At 39.8% G+C, this 23,123-nt stretch overlaps 1 protein-coding gene across 4 annotated transcripts in view; it reads right to left on the bottom strand.

Moving 5' to 3' along the window:
• Window positions 1–4,909: 4,909 nt before the first annotated feature.
• MDH1B (malate dehydrogenase 1B) overlaps window positions 4,910–23,123 on the bottom strand; it is a 33,063-nt gene continuing 14,849 nt past the window's right edge. For 2 of the 4 annotated variants that reach the window (XM_074399164.1, XM_074399166.1), the window contains 8 exons: window positions 22,558–22,721; window positions 20,108–20,247; window positions 19,758–19,809; window positions 18,906–19,028; window positions 13,757–13,834; window positions 8,259–8,309; window positions 6,481–6,549; window positions 4,912–5,409 (listed from right to left, as the gene is read on the bottom strand). In XM_074399164.1, coding sequence (XP_074255265.1) covers window positions 5,381–5,409; window positions 6,481–6,549; window positions 8,259–8,309; window positions 13,757–13,834; window positions 18,906–19,028; window positions 19,758–19,809; window positions 20,108–20,247; window positions 22,558–22,721 — 706 coding nt within the window. In that variant the 3' untranslated portion in view covers window positions 4,912–5,380. Of the gene's footprint in view, window positions 5,410–6,480; window positions 6,550–8,258; window positions 8,310–13,756; window positions 13,835–18,905; window positions 19,029–19,757; window positions 19,810–20,107; window positions 20,248–22,557; window positions 22,722–23,123 lie in introns of all 4 variants that reach the window. The other 2 variants (XM_074399165.1, XM_010336400.2) reach the window with 2 other exon arrangements.

Below are 23,123 nucleotides of genomic sequence, written 5' to 3'. Positions count from 1 at the left end.
ACCCAGGAATTCCAGTTTGCATTGAGCCATAATTGTGCCACTTCACTCCAGACTGGGTGCAGAGCGAGAATTTGTCTCTAAAAAATAAATGATTTAAATATATTTCTTATTCATTTCCTTAAAATGAATAATTGAAAGAGATTTCTCTACTAAGTTAAATATCTGTTAGCTGTAAGTATATATAGCCACATATATAAGTATGCAGCCATTGTCTGTAAGTAATAGAACCCATCACTAACATGAATTTAAAACATGGAGTTATTTATTGTTCATTAGACAGAAATTCTGGAGTTGATCCAGGGTTGGTTCAGAGGCTCTTTGAAGCCATCAAAGCCTCAGGCTTAGGCACCAGACTATTTCTGTCTTTCTTTACTGCCACCCTCCTATGCTGGTGGTGTCTCTTCTCGTGGCTACAGAATGATTGCTGAAGCTGTGAGCATTACATCCCAGTAGGACAGCATTTTAAGCAGGAAGGAAGTAGGTGAGAGCCAAAGTGCTTTCTCCTTGCATACCATTTATTCTCTCTCTCTCATGCAGGCCTCCAGAAGGCTTATGTATCAGTGTTCAAAATGGGTCTGTATACCCACCCCTAGGCCAATCACTGGCAAATGGGACTAATTAGATATCTCACTATTTATTGGGCCCATCAGCCATCCCAACAATATCAGAGTTCTGTTGGTCAAGAGAATGGGGCAGGACTGTAGGGAGGGCAACCATAATAGTGCTTGCTATAGTTGCAAAGATTTATAGACACTTAACTAATATTTCAGTGACCAATTAAAGTAATTACTTTATACATGTAATGCCTCTCTACAAACAATACTCTATTTTTTCTACAGAATATTCCTCCCTCAAGTCTTTACAATGATAGTTTTTTTTTTTTCTAATTGTACTTTAGGTTCTGAGGTACATGTGCAGATTGTGCAGTATTGTTGAATAGGTACACACATGGCAATGTGATTTGCTACCTCCATTCCCTGGTCACCCACATCTGGCTTTTCTCCCCATGTTATCCCTCCCCAACCTCCCCAACCCCTGCCATCCCTCCCTTGGGCAACCCCCAAACAGACCCCAGTGTGTGATGCTCCCCTCCCTGTGTCCATGTGTTCTCATTGTTCAACACCCACCTATAAGTGAGAACATGTGGTATTTGATTTTCTGTTCTTGTGTCAGTTTGCTGAGAATGATGGTTTCCAGATTCATCCATGTCCCTACAAAGGACATGAACTCATCGTTTTTTATGGCTGCATAGTATTCCATGGTGTATATGTGCCACATTTTCCTTGTCTAGTCTATTGTTGATGGGCATTTGGGTTGGTTCTAGGTCTTTGCTATTGTAAACAGTGCCGCTATGAACATACATGTGCATGTGTCTTTATAATAGAATTATTTATAATCCTTTGGGTATATACACAGTATTGGGGTTTCTGGGTCAAATGGAATTTCTATTTCTAGATCCCTGAGGAAGCGCCACACTGTCTTCCACAATGGCTGAACTAATTTACACTCCCACCAACAGTGTAAAAGTGTTTCTGTTTATCCACATCCTCTCCAGCATCTGTTGTCTCCAGATTTTTTAATGATCGCCATTCTAACTGGTGTGAGATGGTGTCTCAATGTAGTTTTGATTTGCATTTCTCTAATGACCAGTGATGAGCATTTTGTATATGCTTGTTGGCCTCATATATATTTTCTTTTAAAAAGTGTCTGTTCATATCCTTCTCCCACTTTTGGATGGGTTTGTTTGTTGTTTCTTGTAAATCTGTTGTAGTTCTCTATAGATTCTGGATATTAGCCCTTTGTCAGATGGGTAGATTGCAAAACTTTTTCCCATTCTGTTGGCTGCTGGTCCACTCTAATTATTGTTTCTTTTTCTGTACAGGAGCTCTGGAGTTTAATTAGATCCCATTTGTCTATTTTGGCTTTTGTTGCCATTGCTTTTGGTGTTTTAGTCACTGAAATCCTTGCCTATGCCTATGTCCTGAATGGTTTTGACTAGGTTTTCTTCTAAGGTTTTTATGGTGTTAGGTCTTATGTTTAAGTCTTTAATCTACTATGATTTTAGTGTAAGGTGTCAGGAAGGGGTCCAGTTTCTGCTTTCTTAACACTGCTAGCCAGTTTACCCAACACCATGTATTAAACATGGAATCCTTTCCCCAATGCTTGCTTTTGTCAGGTTTGTCAAAGATCAGATGGTTGTATATGTATGGCATTGCCTCTAAGGCCTCTTTTCTGTTCCATTGGTCTGTATCTCTGTTTTGGTACCAGTACTATGCTGTTTTGAGCCTTTGAAATCAGTTAGCGTGATGTCTCCAGCTTTGTTCTTTTTGCTTAGGATTGTCTTGGCTATGCGGGCTCTCTTTTAGTTCTATATGAAGTTTAAGGTGTTTTTTTCCAGTTCTGTGAAGAAGGTCATTGGTAGCTTGATGGAGATAGCATTGAATCCATAAATTGCTTTGGGCAGTATGGCCATTTTCACGATATTGATTCTTCCTAACCATGATCATGGAATGTTTCTCCCTTTGTGTCCTCTCTTACTTCCTTGAGCAATGGTTTGTAGTTATCCTTGAAGAGGTCCTTTACATCTTTTGTTACTTGTATTCCTAGGTATTTTATTCTCTTTGTAGCAATTGTGAATGGGAGTTTGCTCATGATTGGGCTCTCTGTTAGTCTGTTATTGGTGTATAGAAATACTTGTAATTTCTGCACATTTATTTTGTATCCTGAGACTTTGCTGAAGTTGCTTATCCGTTTAAGGAGATTTTTGGCTGAGATGACAGGGTCTTCTAAATATACAATCATGTCGTCTGCAAATAGAGACAAGTTGACTTCCTCTTTTCCTAATTGAATATCCTTTATTTTTTTTCTTGCCTAATTATTCTGGCTAGAACTTCCAATACTATATTGAACAGGAGTGGTGACAGAGGGATCCTTGTCTAGTGCCCATTTCAAAGAGAATGCTTCCAGTTTTTGCCCATTCAGTATGATATTGGCTGTAGGTTTGTTGTAAATAGCTTTTATTATTTTGAGATATGTTTCTTCGATACCTAGTTTATTGAGAGTTTTTAGCATAAAGGGCTGTTGAATTTTACAGTTTTAACAACATAGAGAAACTACTTGTAATAACCTCAAATTAAAATTACCTCTACTGGGAAAATGAGACTTGTGATTTCCCACGTTGGTCTATTACATATAACAGGCTACTGTGAGAACTAGTGCATCAGCCGGAAAACAAAACAAAACAAACCTCCCTGTGTATTAGTCCGTTTTCATGCTGCTGATAAAGACATAGCCAAGGCTGGGCAATTTACAAAAGAAAGAGGTTTAATTGAACTTACAGTTCCACATGGCTAGGGAGGCCTCTCAACCATGGTGGATGGCAAGGAGGAACAAGTCACACCTTATGTAGATGGCAGCAGGCAAAGAGAGAGGTTGTGCAGGCAAACTCCCATTTTTAAAGCCATTAGATCTTGTGAGACTTACTCATTATTGTGAGAACAGCCTGGGAAAGATCTGCCTTCATGATTCAATTACCTCCCACTTTGGAATTATGGGAGCTACAAGATGGAATTCATGGGGGGACACAGAGCCAAACCAGATCACCCTGAAAAATATTTTTGAAGTGGAACCATCATTATTTCTAAATAAATAGCAAACACTCAGCACTTTCCTCCCAGTGTAATTCCATATATTAATTTGGGACAAATGTGTGGTAGTAGATATGGTGATTAAAATCAATTTGTTTTATTCTCCTGTAGGAGTCTATTCTAGAGCATCCTTGTCATCCTGTGGTGGTCCAAACATATGACAGTTCATATTCATGCTGGAAGTACAGACTTCTGGCAATGGGAATCAATATGTCCCCAAAGGGGACAAAATACTGCCAAGGTCTCCTCTATCTTTTTCCTAGATATCCACCTATTGGAGAAGAAGCTCATTATCGCATCGTTTGCAGCTTGACACTCGTGGAAAGAAAATCACTAAAGGGGAGGGCCACTACATTGAAAGATGATGTGTTCATGGTTGTGTCCTTTGTTCCAGCTTTTCTATCTGGTTATGTATAATAAATGAGTCATATAACTGATTCAAAAGGTATGAAGCAGGAAGTTTAGCTTGGGCTTCTTAGTCTGAATCAGTTTCCAATCTTGCTTAATTTGATCACAAGGGGCAACCATCATGTGCCCAGCTCTGTGTAAAGCACCATTTGATTTCTCATCCAGGTATTGTTCTCTGTGGTCACATTCCTTGGGTTGAGGACCCCACAAAGTGAGGCAATGGTATCGGTAGGATTAGGGTGCAAAATCAATGTCCTTAACATAGATACTAAGCTTTCTTTACAATAACATCAAATGAAGTGCTGACTTTGGACACAAGCAAAAGACAATCAAGGGTTTGAAATTACCCATTTCATTATGATGGTGCAGAAGCAATGCAGAAGATGCACCTGCAATTCTCCTGAATTTTCAGAAAGTGATTTGTATCTTAAGAGCTACATACAAAGAAAGCAGAGGTATCAGCAGTTTTTCACATGACTCCTGGGCTTTCAAAAGTTCCTAACTGGCATTTGTAAAGGGTCTTATTAGCTGGAAAATATCTGAGCATACTGGTTTGGCTATTACTGCTTTAATAAAAGCCTGTAATTGTTACTTAAACCATGCAATTATATAGTAAAAATATTGTGCTTTTCTTTCAAAATTCATTTTATTCAGGCCATATCTGTTGTCAAGCAGAAACTTAAGCTTTAAAAAAGTGTGATTTCTTGTTTAGACCCTTATACAAAGCACATCCAAGGAAAAATGGTACAGAGGCAGGTCCTTATGAAGGTAGTGAACCCAACCAGATATGAAGAGTTCACAGGCACATTGTTCAATACCATTAACCTGACCCAGATACCAACTTACTCATTGGTCTCAGTTCAAATTTTTTGAGAGAGAGAAAATATGATTGCTCTCCTCGAGTGAGGTGCATCTGTTTGGTCTAATTAGTTGAGGCCAAGGTGGTGAGGACAGTTGAGCAAACATGGCCACTTAGGTGCAGGTGTTAGGTATGGCTGGTAGAAGGAAGTTCTTTCAGAAGATGTATGGGCAGATGCAATGACTGACAACTCTATTTTAATGTAGTATAAAAAAATGCATTTGACACCAAAATATTTCTGAGAAAAATCCAATTATTATTAAATGAACATGAGTGGATACAGTAATGCAAAATAACTGAACTTTGACCTTTGTGCTGTCACAGTGATTTAATTGCCTTGCATGGTATTATCTAAGACTGATATAAATCTTTCAAATTATTTTTCCTTAAATATAAACATTCATATAAATTCTTTCTATATTTATTATGCTACCAAGTAATTATGTATTCCATCCGATTTGATCTGTTAGGGTTCCACAGTTTTGCTTTCAAAGTCTGCAAAAGAAAAAGAAATGAAAAGGTATAACTATTTCCAAAATACGTTAGTAGCATATGTTTTTATTAGCTTTTTTGTTTACTGGATTCCTGTATTCATGATTCAATAGCTGAGAAAGTACATGTGTGAGAGGGATTCTATGGGGAAATAAAGCCATGAGATCATAGTTAGATGTTTTCATATAGCAAAACTAATTGTGGCCTCTTCCTTGGCCGTAAGCTATTTTTATGTGCTCTCTCCTGGTACTTTGCTTTTCATTCCAAATCGTGTATGCAGCTATGTTGTCAGCTCCATTCCTGCTTTCCTGCTCTTGGCTTTGCTGCTCCTCTATGCACCAATTCTAATTCCCTGTAATTAGCACCATTCCTAAGTCTGTCATACCATACATTTCAGAATGAAAGGTGCACGGGATTTTTTTCATTTTATTGGACATTTAAATAAAAGTGTGGGAACTTGGGGGAATATTCTGACTGATCAACCATAAAGAAACGTACATCAGCTTTGTTTTAAACTCAGTTATATATATGGGAAATCTGGACATGCAGATTGCTTGTGTCAATTTCCTTACTTATTCATTTTGAGGGAAGGATTAGGTTCTCATAGCTTTGGTTGCAAAAGTGGGAAGCAGGCCAGATGCAGGGGCTCACATCTGTAATTCTAGCATTTTGGGAGACCAAAGTGGGCAGTCACTTGGGCTCAGGAAATTGAGACCAGCCTGGGCAACACTATGAGACCCTAGCTCTACAAAAATTTTAAAAATTAGTTGGGTATGGAGGCTGAGTTGGGAGCATCACAAGTCTAGGAGGTTGAGGTTGCAGTGAGCTGTCACTGTGTCACTGCACTAGAGCCTGGGCAACAGAGCAGAGCCTGTCTTAAAAAAAAAAAAAAAAAAAAAAAAGAAGTGGGAAGCTAGGATCCCAGAGAGTAAGCAACCAAGGCTGGGTCTCTGTGGAATGTGGGAAAGGGAGGCAGTATGACAAGAATAGTATTGCAAGTAAACATGATCCTCTACTACCCAGTTCCATTTGCAGAATAAGAAAATACTAGTTAATGTTTTATCTACCACCTACCATTTAGGAACTCAAGACTCTGTGGCTTTTCAGAGGTGGCTTGAGGACTCAGATTTTGAAAATCTGCTGCTGCAAATAGAGTTAAAAGAATAGTTTTTAGTATGTAAAGCATAATAATTTTTGCAGTTATTTTCATTTTCTTCTATCTTGTTCCTTCCTCTGAAGTTTCTCTGAATGCACTGCTCTCCTAGGAATCGCAAGATGCTAGACCACTATTATATAAAGTCACAACGAATGATGATGGCTTATCTGTGTCCTGAGTGGACAATATGAACAAGCAGATGTTCAGTCAACTGCTCAGGGTGGCATCTTTCTACCAACCTCACTATGAAGCCTCCTCCCCTGGCCCCCATAAATCACTGGGCAGCTTCTCAATGTTTGTTAGCTTCCTTCTATATAGTTTCAGGTGAAGCCATAAAAATGGAAACATACTAAATTATTATTATTATTATTTTATTTTTTTGAGACAGAGTCGCACCCTGTCACCCAGGCTGGAGTGCAGTGGTGTAATCTCAGCTCACTGTAAACTCCACCTCCTGGTTCAGGCAAATCTCCTGACCCAGCCTCCCTCCCAAGTAGCTGGGACTACAGGTACACACCACTATGCCTGGCTAATCTTTCTTTTTTTTTTTTTTTTTTGTATTTTTAGTTGAAATGGGGTTTCACCATATTGGCCAGGCTGTTCTCAAACTCCTGACTTTGTGATCTGCCCGCCTCAGCCTCCCATAGTGCTGGGATTACAGGCGTGAGCCACTGTTTCCAGCCCTAAATTATTATTTTGTTGATATATAGTTTGTATAGGCAGCTTTAGAAAAAATACAATCCACTACGTAAATATTTGCAAGCACTCACATTATATGTATATAGTTGACCCTTGAACGATGTGGATGTTAGAGACACCATTCCCCTGTGTAATCAATAATCTGCAAATAACTTTGATTTCCCCAAAGCTTAACTAATAGCCTACTGTTGACCACAAGTCTTGCCAAGAACAGTTAACATATATTTTGTATGTTATATGTATCATATACTGTATTCTAACAATAAAGTAAGCTAGAAAAAAGAAAATATTATTACGAAAGTCATAGGGAAAAGAAAATATGTTTACTATTCATTAAGTGGAAATGGGTCATCATAAAGCTCTTTATCCTCATTTTCTTTATGTTGACTAGGCTGGGGAGGAGCAGCAGGAAGAGGAGGCATTGCTCTTGCTGTCTTAGGAATGGTAGAGATGGAAGAAAATCTACATAATAAGTGGACCTGCACAGTTCAAACCATGCTGTTCAAGGGTCAACAGCATATACATATATATGTGTGTGTATATGTGTAATATATTATATATTATATATATGATGAGCTATATATACACATAATGAGACAAAAAATTCCCAGTTAAGAATTCTATCTTGGCTCTCTCAGACTCTTCCTCTCACCTGTCTTCGAGGAAGATGCTGTCTTGCCATATTGGTTATTTTGGGCTTTGTAATAAAGAATTGAGAAGAAAAGGGAAAGGTGAGAAGGAGGAGACACAAGGGACTGGAGCTGAAGTTAGAATATTTTGGGAGAGTTTGAGGTGAGTATGACAAAGAAGCAGTTTTAGTATTTTAAAAAAATGTTGACATTTTGTATGCCCATTTCAAAGTGTTTGTGAAGCATATGAAAAGAAGCAGTTATTTAAAACTTGCTTTGGTTGCTAGACCATACATTATTCTCTAACTGGACAATATAAGTCATGACTATTAGCAGTATAGACATTGTTTATAACCCCACTGACTTACTGTCTGATGTAATTAGATCTTTTTCTTCATCAGGGGCCAGTTCTTTATGTTCTGAAATCAAAATTAAATAAAACATGCTGGATTTAGACTATAACCAACAACCTGTCTAGGTTATGAGATGACTTAGGTTCTAAATCAAGGTTTTTCAAGCTTCAGTGACTGTGAAGGCACTATGTGCCACAATAAAAGGCACATTTTACATTATAGTCCAGTGTGTGCCTTCGTGCACATATTAATAGAACAAAAAATACTTATCCTTTTCTAATTGTGATTGTTAATACTGAGTGCCAACTTGGATTAAAGGATGCAAAATATTGATCCTAGGTGTGTCTGTGAGGGTGTTGCCAAAGGAGATTAACATTTGAGTCAGTAGGTTGGGGAAGACACACCCACCCTTAATCTGGTGGGCACAATCTAATCAGCTGTGAGCAAATATAAAGTGGGCAGAAAAATGTGAAAAGGTGAGACTTGCCTAGCCTCTTAGCCTACATCTTCTCCTGTGCTAGATGCTTGCAGACAGCCTATTATAGGACCTTGTGATCATGTAAGTTAATAAACTCCCCTTTATACACACTTATGTATCCTGTTAGTTCTGTCCCTCGAGGGAACCTTGACTAATAGAGAGTTTGGTACTAGGAGTGGTTCTAGAGAAACAGAATATTAAGGATGGAGTTTCTTTCATTGGTTTTGGGGTATCTGGAGTTGGCTGCTTAGTATGAGTAGACCTCAAACTACTAAGTACTCTAATAGTATGGAGAAAACTGATAGCCCCTGGTATGAACTGTTTAGAGTTATGCAAAATAAATGCATCTGACACTCCTGATTCATGACAGGCAGGGAGTTTAGTGACTATACATAATGCCTTTGACTATATGTGGTGAACAAAGAAACATAATGAAGCTGCTTAGTTGCTCCTAAGTTCAGTGGACAAAGTGGCAAAAGAAAATGATGCTGTCTCCTGACTTCAGAAGCAGATACTGAGCCTCAAATCTGTGAAGACTGCCCTGAGGGACAGTGTTATCTCCTGTAGAGAAAGAGCTGAAATTATAGAAAAACAGACACAAGCTCTTACGTGAGTGGCTGACCTGCAACAAAAGGTGCATGCACAGCCTTACCAGGTGTATACTGTTAAAGTGAGGGCATTGATTAGAAGAGAATGGGACCCTGCAACTTCGAATGGGGATGTGTGGGAGGACCCTGATGAAGCTAGAGACACTGAGTTTGTAAACTCTGATGAACCACTTTTGCCAGAAGGAACAGCTTCCCCATACCCAGTAGCGGCAATATTCCCTTCCCTACCCATGCTGCCATTAGCCTTTCCACCTTTTGTCTTAGGAGATAAACCCTGTACTGCCTGAGGCAACATTGATGGCCTTTCCGAGGCAGTTGCCAGGCAAAATAGTGTTGATTCTCCTCAGGAGTCGCCCTCAACACCTCTGTTTGCTTCTAGACTTATAACTAAAGTCCCAGCAGGCCCCTAGAGGTAAGGTTCAGATATGACCCATGAGGAAGTGAGTTACACTCAAAAAGAAACTGCTTGAGTTCTCTAATTTATTTAAACAGAAATCTGGAGAACAGGCATGGGAATGGATATTAAGGGTATGGGATAATGGTGGAAGTTGGATTAGGATGAATTTATTGACTTGGGCCCATTAAGTAGGGACTCTGTATTTAATGTTGCAGCTCAGGGAGTTAAAAAAGTTTCTAATAGTTTATTTGCTTGGTTAGCTGAAATATGGATTAGAAGATGGCCCACTGTGAGTGAGCTGGAAATGCCTGATCTCCCTTGGTTTAATGGAAGGGATCCAAAGGCTTAGGGAGATTAGGGTGGTAGAGTGGATTCGTCACTTTAGACCTATTCATCCCAGCTGGGAGGGTCCAGAAGATACACCCTTGACAAAGGCCTTGTGAAATAGATTTGTGAGAGCAGCACCTGAATCTTTGAAGAGCCCTGTAGTTGCTCTTCTCCGTATGTCAGATCTAACAGCAGGAACCACAGCCACTCAACTACAAAACTTAAATACACTGGGAATAACTGGATCCCGAGGTAGCAGGGACCAACTGGTGGCAATTAACCAACTTTCAAAGGCAAGATGGATGTAACTACCATTATGGGCAACAGAGACAAAACAGCAATGAGAATAGTCTGACTCATGTAGAGCTCTAGCATTGGCTAATTGACCACGATGATCCTAGATGTGAAAATGATAGGAAGCCTACTGCATTTCTACTTAATTTATAAAGCATAAATCATCTGGGTCTAATGAACAAAAGACTCATTTGAATTATAAAAAAGAGAATCACAGCCCTCAATCAATTTCCAGATTTGAGCCCATTTACAGACCCTGAACCCCTTGAATGAAGGGGAGACTGGACCCCCTTGAGGAAGGACCCCACTACATTACCAACAATTTATGCAGTGAATCTTTCCCCCACCCTTCCCCAGGGAGACCTCTGGCCTTTTACCAGGGTAATGTGCACTGGGGAAAGGGAAATAATTGGACATTTCAGGGACTACTCCACACTGGCTCTGAGCTGACATTGATTCCAGGGGACCCAAAACATCATTGCAGTCTTCCAGTTAAAGTAGGGGCCTATGGAGGTGAGGAGTTTTAGCTCAGATCTGACTTACAGTGGGTCCAGTAGGTCACCAGACTCATCCTGTGGTCATTTCCCCAGTGCCAGAATCCATAATTGGCATAGACATACTTAGTAGCTGGCAGAATCCCCACAATGGCTCCCCGGCTGGTAGGGTGAGGGCTATTATGGTAGGAAAGGCCAAATGGAAGCCAAAAGAGCTTTCTCTACTAGAAAAATAGTAAATTAAAAATAATATCTTATCCCTGGAGGGGTTGCAGAGATTAGTGCCACTATCAAGGACTTGAAAGACGAAGGGGTGGTGATTCCCACCACATGTAAGTTAATACTTACACTCCTTTTTATATATATGGATCTACATATCCTATTAGTTCTGTCCCTTAAGGGAACCCTGACTAATACACTAATCTAGTCCTACTTACCCTTTTCTTGTTTTTCTTACTTGCTGTTTGTTCTTTCTATACTATTCTAGTTCATTGTGGGGTGGGGGGAAATCTGATCTCCTTACTCTTATCAATTTCATTCTATTTCAATGAGAAAAATTCTAGTGATCAAACTGATTTCATTGATCACTGTTTTTTTTTTTTTTACAATCCACCTAAGGTTATGGAAATGTTTCCCAAAATACGGAAAACACTATAATTGGATATATTTGATCCTATGCTTATTCAACAAATGATCTCCTTACATCAACCCATTTTCTCTCTTTTATCATGACTAAAGTTCTTTCATCTGCATAAGCTTATTATTTATCCGGGTAGGGGTCTAAGAACCTAAACTGTAATTAGCAATTGAAACTGTTCTGATGTCAGTAGTCTCCGGAATACACATTCTACAATTTGGCTTCTCTTCCCCGACCCTGGAAAGCTGCCATCTCCTTCTTCATGACAGATCTTACAGTTTTTCTCACTTCTCACAAGGGCCTTGGTGCCCTCAGATTTGAAGTGTTGCTTAATGCCAACTAGGCCAAATGCAATAATAGTGTCGCCACTCAGATATCTAGAGAGACACTGTCTAGGTGGGACTAAGTTCACCACACTTGTAAGTACAGTGATTTGGGCTGTCGATAGTCCCTGTAGGGCTCATGTTACAGCTGGATTAATTCTCTAAGCCTGACACCATCTATTTTGTGCTTTGTCCTGAAGACTAAGCTCTGATTTTTTGTCTTGCTCAAATTCCTTTCTAAAGGGAAGTCATGCCCTACAAACCATAAATTCTCAATCAGATGTGTTTTATTTAATCCTTTATATTGTGACTTACCTTCCAATCTGACTCTGCCATAACAAGGAATCAAATCAAAATGTTTTACTCCAAAATATATTTCCTTGCAGTACCTTGAAATTGCCCTGCAAAACCTCTTGTGGGAAAAATCCACATTCGATAGAGAATCCCCTCTCTCCTTTGTTTTCCTTCCTTCCTTGGAAGATCCAGGAGATAATCAATTATGAGCCAGGCACCCTTTTAATTCTGATACGAAACAATTTATAACCTGCTCTCTCTGACGTCTGCTATCTGAGTGCTTCCTCTGTACGATAAAACTTGGTCTCCACAGTCCTTAATCTCAACCTGAACATGCCTTTCTATCAATCCCAGGTCTTTAGACAAATTCAACCAATTGTCTGTGGGAAAATGTTTAAACTTACCTATAGCCTGGAGCCCCATCCCCACCCCATCAGCTTTGACTTGTCCCACCTTCCTGAACAAAACCAATGTATTTCTTAAATGTATATGACTGATGGTTCATGCCTTCCTAAAATATATAAATCCATGCTGTACCTCGACCACCTTGGGCACGTGTTCTCAGGACCTCCTGAGGGCTGTGTCATGGGCCATGGTCACTCATATTTGGCTCAGAATAAATCTCTTAAAATATTATACAGAATTTGACTCTTTTCATCAACAGTCCTGCCATCCACCATCCACCAGTCATACTGCTAACTAGCCATTCAGCCAAACAACAGATAGCCCCTACCTACTTTTCCAGCCTCATCCATCCTTTGCATCCGGAAGACACTGTATTCAGAAGACATGCACATTGTTGTACATAAGATCTCTAGACATTTTTCATATTGCAGGACCAAACAGACTCAGTTTCTGAAGAAATGCCCATTTTTTAGATCTTGGGCCATCCTACGTCCCAACTAGATGTCAAGATATAATTAAATTTTTTCCTTTATACAAGGCTTCTCCTTTTCATGTGAGGGGTTTTGTTTGTTTGTTTGTTTGTTTGTTTTTGACACAGGCTTGCTCTGTCACCAGGCTGTAGTGCAGTGGCACGACCTTGGCTCAGTGCAACCTCCGCCTCCCGGGTTCAAGCGATTCTCCTGCCTCAGCCTCCCAAGTAGCTGGGATTACAGGCACATGCCACCATGCCCAGCTAATTTTTGTGTTTTTAGTAGAGATGGGGTTTCACCATATTGACCCGGATGGTCTCTTTCTCTTGACCTCATGATCCACCCGCTTCAGCCTCCCAAAGTGCTGGGATTAGAGAGGCATGAGCCACCACGCCCAGCCCTCATATAAATTTTTAGACTACTTATTATGTACTTTCCTTCCTTTTCATCTATCTTGCCTCATTTTATGAAGCCATTTAATTCATGGTGTGTCTTGGGATTTACCTTTTCAAATTCTCATGGCCCCTTTCCCCAGTGAGTGGGGCCATCATTTCCTTCTTGTGGCCCCAGTGTCTCTCACAGTGACCAGCAGATAGATGGTGCTCAGGGAATATCTGGTATTTTTCTCCAAAGATTTAAACAGATTTTAAATATAATCCTATTTTTAAATATAGGATGACTTGACTCCCACTTTATAGTTGGTGGGTGATCAAACTTTCTTTGAAATGTAGTGTTAACTCTTGAATAAAAAGGGCATTTGAAAACATTGAGTGTAAGTATACCTACCATCTGAGACCTGTCCTTCCTGGCTGTCATCTGTGATGAGTGAGGAGATCCTTCTATCTTTTGTATGTAGTTCAGTTTCTAAAATCAGGAAAGTCAGAATTGCATTAATTGAAGAGATTAAACAAACCTCACACAAGAATAATCTCATTGATATATTAGTAAGCAGAGATCTCCACACTGTGAGAGGGTGGGAACCTCCGATTATTTTCAATTCTCTGATTTTGGAATACCTGGAAGAGTGTTTCCTTAGGAGAGCAAGAGCCAAAGATGACAAAGTTAAGATCAATCAAATACACACATGAACACACACACACACACACACACACACACACACACACCCCTTGTCCTTTGTTATTTGTTAATACACGGCATAAAATCAAGTCTTTTTTTTTTTTTCCTCACAAAACTGTTTATAATACAAGTATATTTGGGACAGCTAGGACTATCTGCAAGTCAATGGAGTCAGTTTTGGAATGACTGCTTTGTAGCCCACTCCCGTGAAAGGAATTTGAAGCTATATTCTGCCTAGTGCAGGAAGCACACAGAGGGCCTCTGAATTCTGAGAATAAAAGAATAAAAGAATTTGAGGTAAACCAAATGTGCACTATATATCCCTCTGTGCCTGCACCTTCACTTCATGCATCCCCTGGGCTTTGGTCTGGCCCACTCCTGGTAACTTGGCTGTCAGACAGAACCTCCTCTGAACTCCCAAACCCCACACTTCCTCCCTCACTTCCCCTACTTTGACTTCACTCAACCCTCTCTGGTTTGGACCAATGGACCTCTCTGTTTATTTTGATCAGTTAGTCCATTCTGAAAGGCAGCAACTGTTTTAATTGGTTGGGATCTGTACCCATCCTGGTTGTTAGTTTCAATATCCCCCTTGTTTGAACTCTTTTATTTTATTTTTTTAGACAGAGTCTCACTCTGTCACCCAGGCTGAAGTGCAGTGGTGCAATCTTGGCTCACTGCAACCTCTGCCTCCCTGGTTCAGGTGATTCTCCTGCCTTAGCCTCCCAAGTAGCTGAAACTACAGGCACGTGCCACCATGCCCAGCTAATTTATTTTATTTTATTTCTATTTATTACTTACTTCCTTAACCAACCTAGACCCCCAAAGTCTATTACTTCATCTGCTTTCTTGCAATGACCTTCAATTTCTTTGCCTCATCTTCTTCCTTCCCAAATGCTAAGTGAACTGGACTCATTTTCCACTGTTATGCTCAATGTGGAATACCAAAGTCACCTTAGCTATGAGAGTCTAGATTGGATAAAAAAGGAAGTAATAAACAGAAATAAAATCTAGCTACTCGGGAGGCTGAGGCAGGAGAACTGCTTGAACCTGGGAGATAGAGGTTGCAGTGAGCCAAGATTGTGTCACTGCACTCCAGCCTGGGCGATAGAGTGAGACTCCATCTCAAAAAAAACAAAGTAATTTTTAAAAATAGAAAAAAGCTTATAAAAGGGCATAAATGATATAAAGAAAAAGGATATAAAGAAAAAAACATTTTTGTATAGCTGTACAAGATGTTTGTGTTTTAAGCTAAGTGCTAAAAGAAAAGGGTTTTTAAAAACCCAAAACTTATAAAGGAAAAAAAAATACAGTGAGCTAAGGTTAATTTGTTATTGAAGAAAGAAAAAAAAATTAAATCAATTCAGTGTAGCCTAAGTGCATGGTGTTTATCAGTCTACAGTAGTATACAGTAATGTTCTAGGCGTCCACCACCACACGCAGCTAATTTTTTGTATTTTAAGTAGAGACAGGGTTTCGCCATGTTGGCCAGGATGGTCTCGAACTCCTTACCTCGTAATCTGCCCGCCTCAGCCTCCCAAAGTTCTGGGATTACAGGCATGAGCCACCACACCCAGCCTAAAAATTACTTTTTTCTTTGTAATTTTTTGTTGTTGTTGTTAAAAATGAAGACACAAACACATACATTATTAGCCTAGGCCTACATAGGATCAGGATCATCAGAACGTCACAAGGTGGAAGGAATTGCTTAACCCCATTATGTTAAGGAACCACTGTGGTATTACACCATCTGCCATTGACCAAATACATGCACACATGCCTGTATTTCAAACCTTCGTGTCCTTCCTCACAAGCCCAGGCTTTCTCTGAGTCTTTGGCCCTCTGGACCTGGTCCCACTGCCTGTTTTGTTCCTCACTCCTCCATCCTGTACACTTACTTCCATCTGCATCCATCACCTCTCCCGTTCCCTCCAGCCTCAGCAGCAGAGACACTTTCGGTTTGGAGGTGACCCTGTGCTCTGGCACTTGAGTTCTACTCAAGCAGAGAACCCTTCTGCTCACTCCCCTCTATCTTCACCCTCTCCTCTCTAATAGTAGTTAGACTTTAACATCCAACCATCCAGATACCGATCCGCCTCCTCGCATTTTTGGATACATGTATCATGCACATGGAACAAAATCCAAGAGGCACCAGAAACCCTAAACTGCAGAAGTCTTCCCTCCCCTGCCACTCAGGTCCTCCTCCAGGAGGTCACTATGGTTATCAGTTTATTCTTATTACTACCACTTGCTGACAACTCTGCGTCCTCATGTCCAGCCCAGAGCTCTCTCCTGGACTCCAGAGACATGTGTCTGTAACCTACCAGACACTTTCACTTAGATGCCTCTTGAAAATCTGCTCCTTCTCCTTTATTCCTTACATTAATTCCACCTTCCCAATCATTTTCATGACTCAGTACACATAGTAAGAGACAAGGACAAGAGAGGCAACCAGCTCGAGGACTCCAGCTGCCCCAGATTCTGCCCCTAGAACTGAGGATATCAAGAGCTCCACATACTCGATTCATTTGTGGCCCACTGTTTGGGAAGTTCTGCCTCACATAACACCATGACCATGTGTGGAGGTGTTGAAAACATCAGGGGCATTCTTGACTCTCTGGAGTGCTCTGTTATCCTCAATCTCAGATTGGTCAAGTTTTTTCCACTGTATCTCTTGCAAATCTAACTCTTTCTCTACATCCCCACAGCCACTGTTTGCTTAAGGTCCTCATCATTTCTTTGCCTGCAACAAAGCTGGTCTTCTTGCTTCCTCTCTCCCCCTCCAATTCATTCTTCCCATTGCAGACAGTGATCATTTTAAATTAGAAGCTGCTCCTGTCCCTATTCTGCCTAAAATCTTTCATTGGTTTTAGCAAGGCCCCTATTTACCTTCTGGCCTCCTGACATTCCTCAAACACTATTTTCCAGATAAAGCAAATTGGCAGTTCTTCGAAAGTTCTTTCTTTTCTCTTTAGCTTTGAATACATTCCTTTCTCTGAATTGAATTCTCCCATTTACTCCTGTCATGCCTCTGATTGTTGGCCTTCCTTCCTCTCATAACTCAGTTTTGATGTCACCTCCTCCAGAAAGTCCTCCCATCATGTCAGAGTCCTGATGGTGCCCTTCCCACTGCTGTCATGGTATATGGTACATTCCTTGGGCCTATAGCACTAAGCACACCAGCTCCAAAGTGACACTCTGGCCTCTAAAGCTAGGGACCTTCCTTTCTACTTTGGTCTCATTTCTGCCCTCTCCATTCCACAAAATTGGTGTCATCAAAGTCACGAATGACTTTTGTCCTACATCCACTGGGTATTTTTCAGGTCTCATTTTATCTGATACACCAATAGCATCTGACACTGTAGACCAGCCCTTGTTTTTCAAACACCCTCTGTCCTCAGGTCTTTTACATCATCAAATTGCAGGGGCTTATCCTGTCTCTCTGACCGCCCATCATGGTCATCTGTCAGTTGCTCCTGTTCCACTTAACCAGGTCGGGCTAAGTTCCTCCAAGTTTTCCCCTCTCACCTTCTCTCTGGACAATCTCCATCATACAGATAGCTCCATTTCTATTTATGAGGTAACACCTCCTCCTTTGGCAACTGTAGTCCAGATCTTTCTGAGCTCCAGGAAGTGTGCAGTTCTCCATGTGACATTTCCATTTTAGATCTCACACAGGTATTTCAGAATCAAAATGTAAGAAATGACACTCATGCTTTTTATACTCTGGCACCATGCTTCTCCTTCTTCCATCCATACATGTGCATGCAGAAGTGCATGCACACCACACACACACATCACACACATACACAGACTTCCCACATTCTCATATTCTCTCTCATTCTTTTACCATTTTCCCATTATCAGTAGTAAATCTGCCCAGTTGATCAGCTAGAAGAACTTTGGGATTCACCAGAGCCAATACATCAGCAAGTCTTGATAACTCTACCTCCTAAACATCTCTCAAATTTCTACTGCCTTTGGTCTTGGTTGTAACCATCTCTTCCTTGTGTCACTGAACTATCCCCCAATACCAGTCTTTCTGCAAACAGTCTTGCCTTATTCCAGGATATTTTGCAAACTAATCCCACACCTGACCAGGTTCTCTCCATCTGGAAACCTGTAGCTCTCACATCTACTCCTCATGGCTGTATCTCTCAGCTCCATCTCTTCTGGCTTCAGCCACACACACTTTTTCCACAGTTTTTCCAAACAAGTTAATATGTACTTTCCTGCTTCAGGTTCTTCCCTTCTATCCCCAGGCATGAGCTCTGACAGCACAGCAGCCAGTAGTTACTCCTCTGACATGCCACAATTGCAGTCATCTACGTAATGTGTGGCCAGCTCCTTGATGGACTGCAGGTTCCAAGAGGGCAAGATCAGGTCTATCTAATTCACCTCTGTATTTCCAGCTCCTGCTACTGGCTTATAGTTGGTACTGCATAAACATTAGCAGAGAAAGAAATACTGGGCTCCAAAAGACACTTGGCTAAAGCCCTTTGCATAAATAAATCGATTTATTTCTACATGTATATATCCATACTTGAGATCATCTTTAAGGCAAAGAAAAGATGTCAGCCCTTCCTTATTTCTTTATGATTGGAGAAAATACCAATAAGAAAAATAAGCTTATTGAAATTTATTGGCTTTTAATAAAGTTATCTAAAATAAATCTGGTGCTGTGGGTTAAATTGTATTTCCAGGCCAGGCGTAGTGGCTCATGCCTATAATCCCAGCACTTTGGGAGGCTGAGGCAGGTGGATCACAAGGTCAAGAGATCGAGACCATCCTGGTCAACATGGTGAAACCCCGTCTCTACTAAACATACAAAAAATTAGCCGAGCGTGGTGGTGCGCACCTGTAGTTCCAGCTACTCGGGAGGCTGAAGCAGGAAAATTGCTTGGACCCAGGAGGTGGAGGTTGTGGTGAGCCGAGATCGTGCCATTGCACTCCAGCCTGGGTAACAAAAGCGAATCTCCATCTCAAAAAAAAAAAAAAAAATTGTGTTTCCAAAAAGATATGTTGGAGTCTTAATACCTGGTATCTATAAATGTGATCTTATAGGAAATAGAGTCTTAGCAGATATACTCAATTTAAAATGGGGTTATACTGGTTTAGGGCAGGTCCTGAATGCAATGACTGGTATCCTGAGAGACAGTGAGAGAGAGAGAGAGAGAGAGAGAGAGAGAGAGAGAGAGAGATTGATTTGGAAACACAGAAACACACACAGGAAAGACAGACGTGAAGAGGGAAGCAGAAATTGGAGTGATACAGCAACAAGCCAAGAATGCAAGCACTGCAACCCAAAGCTAGAAAAAGCAAGAAAGAATTCTTCTCTAGAGCCTTCAGAGAAAGTGTGGCCCCGCTGACACCTCACATCAGGTACTCTAGTCTCCTGAGCTGTGAACAAATAAATTTCTGTTGTTTTTAAGCCATCCAGTTTGTGGTAATTTGCTATGGTAGTCCCAGGAAATTAATATGATACCTGCAACACTTATTAGATCATAGTGTTCTTAAGTTGTGTTTTCTTTAACATTCTCATGAGATGTTTTATGTCAAAGAACACATGGAACTTAGCAGTTTGTCATTAATTTAGTTTAGAAATGATAAAATATAAATGGGAGTTATTCATATTAACAGTGATTCAGTTATAACATATTTAATACTCTTTTAATAGCAGTCCAATAAAACATCACATCTAAGAGGTTACCTGATTGGTATGGCTGAAAATGTATCTTGTCTCCAAGTGCAACAAGTTTCTCCTGTTGAAAAATTTTATAATCACAGAATTAAATGACCACATTCCTAACTTGATTATTCTTTAACAGAAACACACTTTGATTCTTGAAATAACAAATAAATGTTTTTAACATACCGGAAATTGTATAACCAAATGAGTAGTGTTCTTTCACTGATTTTTTTCAAACATTTATAATCCCATTATTTTTAGGAATTAAAAAAAAATAGAATCCATAGAAAAACCAATGTATGCCTTGGCCTAGAGGAATCAGTTTAAGGTCATTATCAAAGTCAGTCCCCTTGCATCTATTCTGACATTACCTGAATTAGATCACTTGTCATTCTGGTCATTATTTGTTCACTTATTTCGATATCTTTGAGATCTGTAAGAACCACCCAAGTTCCATTCTCAAATTTCACAGGCATAGAAAAGACGATTCCTTCAGGAATACCAAACTGGCCTACAGTGAGCAAACACAAAGCAAAGTAACACAGCAGAACTTAGAAACATACGCCTTTTCTTTTAAGCACTGTAGAAAAAAACAGACATAATACAAGATTTTTAATGATAAAGATAGAATTAAGTTTCTGGGAATTCTTCTCCAAGGAAGACTGAAACACTCACTCTAGAAGAACTGACTGAGCAACTATCCAAGTTCTAATAATTCTGCTATTTGTATTTCTCTCACATCCAGAGGCTAATGTAGTCTTTCTTTTTTTTTTTAATAATCATATAAATTTATTAAAGAGCTTTCCAAATTCAACACTAATGTGGGAGCCATAGAACAAAAGAACGCAGTCTTTCTCTTTTGAATCTTGTCTACATTCTTTTTGTCTGTCTGCATAGCTTTATCCCTGACCCCCTATGTAGCCCATGAGCCTAAGTCGTTTGTCCATCTGGCTTTCTAGTCTTCTCGCCTGCTATGGCAGTCATATAGCCTGAGTATAAAGAACTGGGAAGGGAAAGGAGGGGAAGCAGGAAATTTGGTTATTTTGTCATGTGTTTGTTTCATGTGGGATGATTTTCTTTACATATTTCTACATCTTAGGCAGAAGTCATCCTTCGCTTAATAAAACATTTAATTTCTTTAAGATATACAGAAACACTTATATTTGGATGTGCTCTAAGTAAAAAGATTGACAATATTTATTATTAACTGAGCACCATTCAGACAAAATTGTCCCCATTTCTGGTACCTCAATCACATAAGGAAATTATTCCTGCCCTTCTGTACAACAAAAATGTCACTAGGAAAAAAAAATTGAGGACATTTAAGAAACCAAGATCTAAAAGACTTTTCCTTAGAGGGATAAACAGATCCTCAAGTTATGCTATATTTTGTTTAATCTGTGAAGAGCTAGCCTTATGGACAGATGAGATATGAGGGTTTACCTATTCAGTATGGTTTCAGAGAGAGAGAGAATGATCATTTACCCCTCTCCCCCAAGTATTCTGTTATTAATTTTTGAATACAATTCCTACAGAGATTAATTAAACTTTCTTTCTACAAATAAAGGTAAGGTTTTAAATGCCTATTTCCCTAAGAAGATAACTTGCTGATTTGAATTCACACCATGGCAATGTTCCTGCACCTTAACTTCAATTGAACAAGACTCATTGAGTGTCTACCATATAAAATGCTGCTCCTGTGAAGATGCAGACAGGTGGCCCAGAAAAAGCCTTTGCTCCCAGGGTGCCACAACGAAGGGGACATATGCAACTAATCACACTATCAAAAGCAGGCAGACTATAGTATTCTCTGTGATAGGGGAGCAAAATGCTATGTGGGGATATAGAGGAGAGAAATAGATTAATTCTGACATGAGGGATTTCAAATTTCTTAACCTGCACTAGTCACTGAAACAATAGGGAATATGGTGGTTCTACTTATAAAGAATACAAGAGATGGAACAGATTGGGAAGAAATGTAGTAGATTCAGTTTGGTATATGTTGGATGGAAGTGACAACATGACATCCAGGTGACAATGTTTCACAAGCCAAAGCTCAGCAGAGAGGCGGAGGTCTGCAGCTCTGGGAGTGAATTAGCTTCTGAGGGAGAAAGTAGAACACAAAGGGAAAAGATGCTTCAGATAGACCTTACAGATGACAGAACATCAGCTATTCTCTTTCCTGTTTTGTAAAAATGGCAGAAGTATTTCAAATAGTTTTTAGTTGATTAAAACATTAGGGCTGTAAAAGTTTATATGCAGTATTTGTGGATGGAGAGCAATCTTTCCACATACCCAGTGCTGCCTGGTACCCTAAGGTCTAGGTCCCGTAGTGCCCCTCTCTATCCTTCCTTTATATCTGTCTTCCTGTGGCTCCCTGGGCCTAGTGTCCTTTCCACACTTGTCTTCTAGGTCAACATTCCTCATACTTTAGTCTTACTGGAATGTCACCTTCTTTATGAAGCCTGTCCTGGTTCCACCTGCTTCCTCCCTGGAATTGACCTTGCTTTCCCTTTATCTCTTGCTAGGAAAACCTAACAAGACGATTTCATTTATGTATCTGGCTCTTGTTTATTCCACTGTAGGTTTCCTGAAGGCAGAGGCCAGGTCTTAACTCCTATGTGTATTTCCAATGCATTCATACAAAATATTGTTGACTTTCTGAATGAATAATTGAATGAATGAATGATTATGAAATTGTAAAAGTCCATACAGTTTATAGACCATGTGAAGAACTAGACAGGTGGGGACACAGAATTAGGAGCACAAGGCATAGATAGAGGCATTAAGATTTTACAAGATATGAAAAACCCAGATTTACCTTCACTCAATATTCCTAAAGATACAATCTCCCCAGGCGGTGAGCCATGGTACCAGTATTTCAATGTAGTGGCTATACTGTGTGCAGCCAAAATGCCTCCAAATTGTCTTCCTGTGGCAGTTAAGTTTTTGAGAGTTGCCACAAATTCTCTTTTTACCCACTCACTGTAAGGAGAGAAACAATTTTACAATGGAGAGAGGAATGAGAGTGAAAAAAGATGTTCTCTGGTCAGTGGAACTAAGTTTCAGAAACCTTATCCACAGTCAAAAATAGAAATATGACTATTCCTAGTGTCTTTCCTCAAGTGTCTTCAATCCCCATAAAAAGTCAACTGAAAAACAATGAAATGTAGCAGAAAGGAGTCCCAAAATGTCAAACTGAAAATATGATAATATAAATATGGAACATAGAAAAGTGGCTAAAAATGACAAGAACCATTACTTTTATTACAAAGAATTTATCCTGTGTAGACATTATCTTGCGACCAGTAGTACCCTTCACTTTAAACAAAATAATTTCATAAAACACTGAATTACAGTTGAGTATTCCTTATCCTAAATGCTTAG

Source organism: Saimiri boliviensis, chromosome 5 (genome assembly GCF_048565385.1).
Source record: "Saimiri boliviensis isolate mSaiBol1 chromosome 5, mSaiBol1.pri, whole genome shotgun sequence".
Lineage (NCBI taxonomy): Eukaryota > Metazoa > Chordata > Mammalia > Primates > Cebidae > Saimiri > Saimiri boliviensis.
Note: the sequence above shows the minus strand (reverse complement) of the source record. Positions and strands in the feature narration are given on the sequence as shown.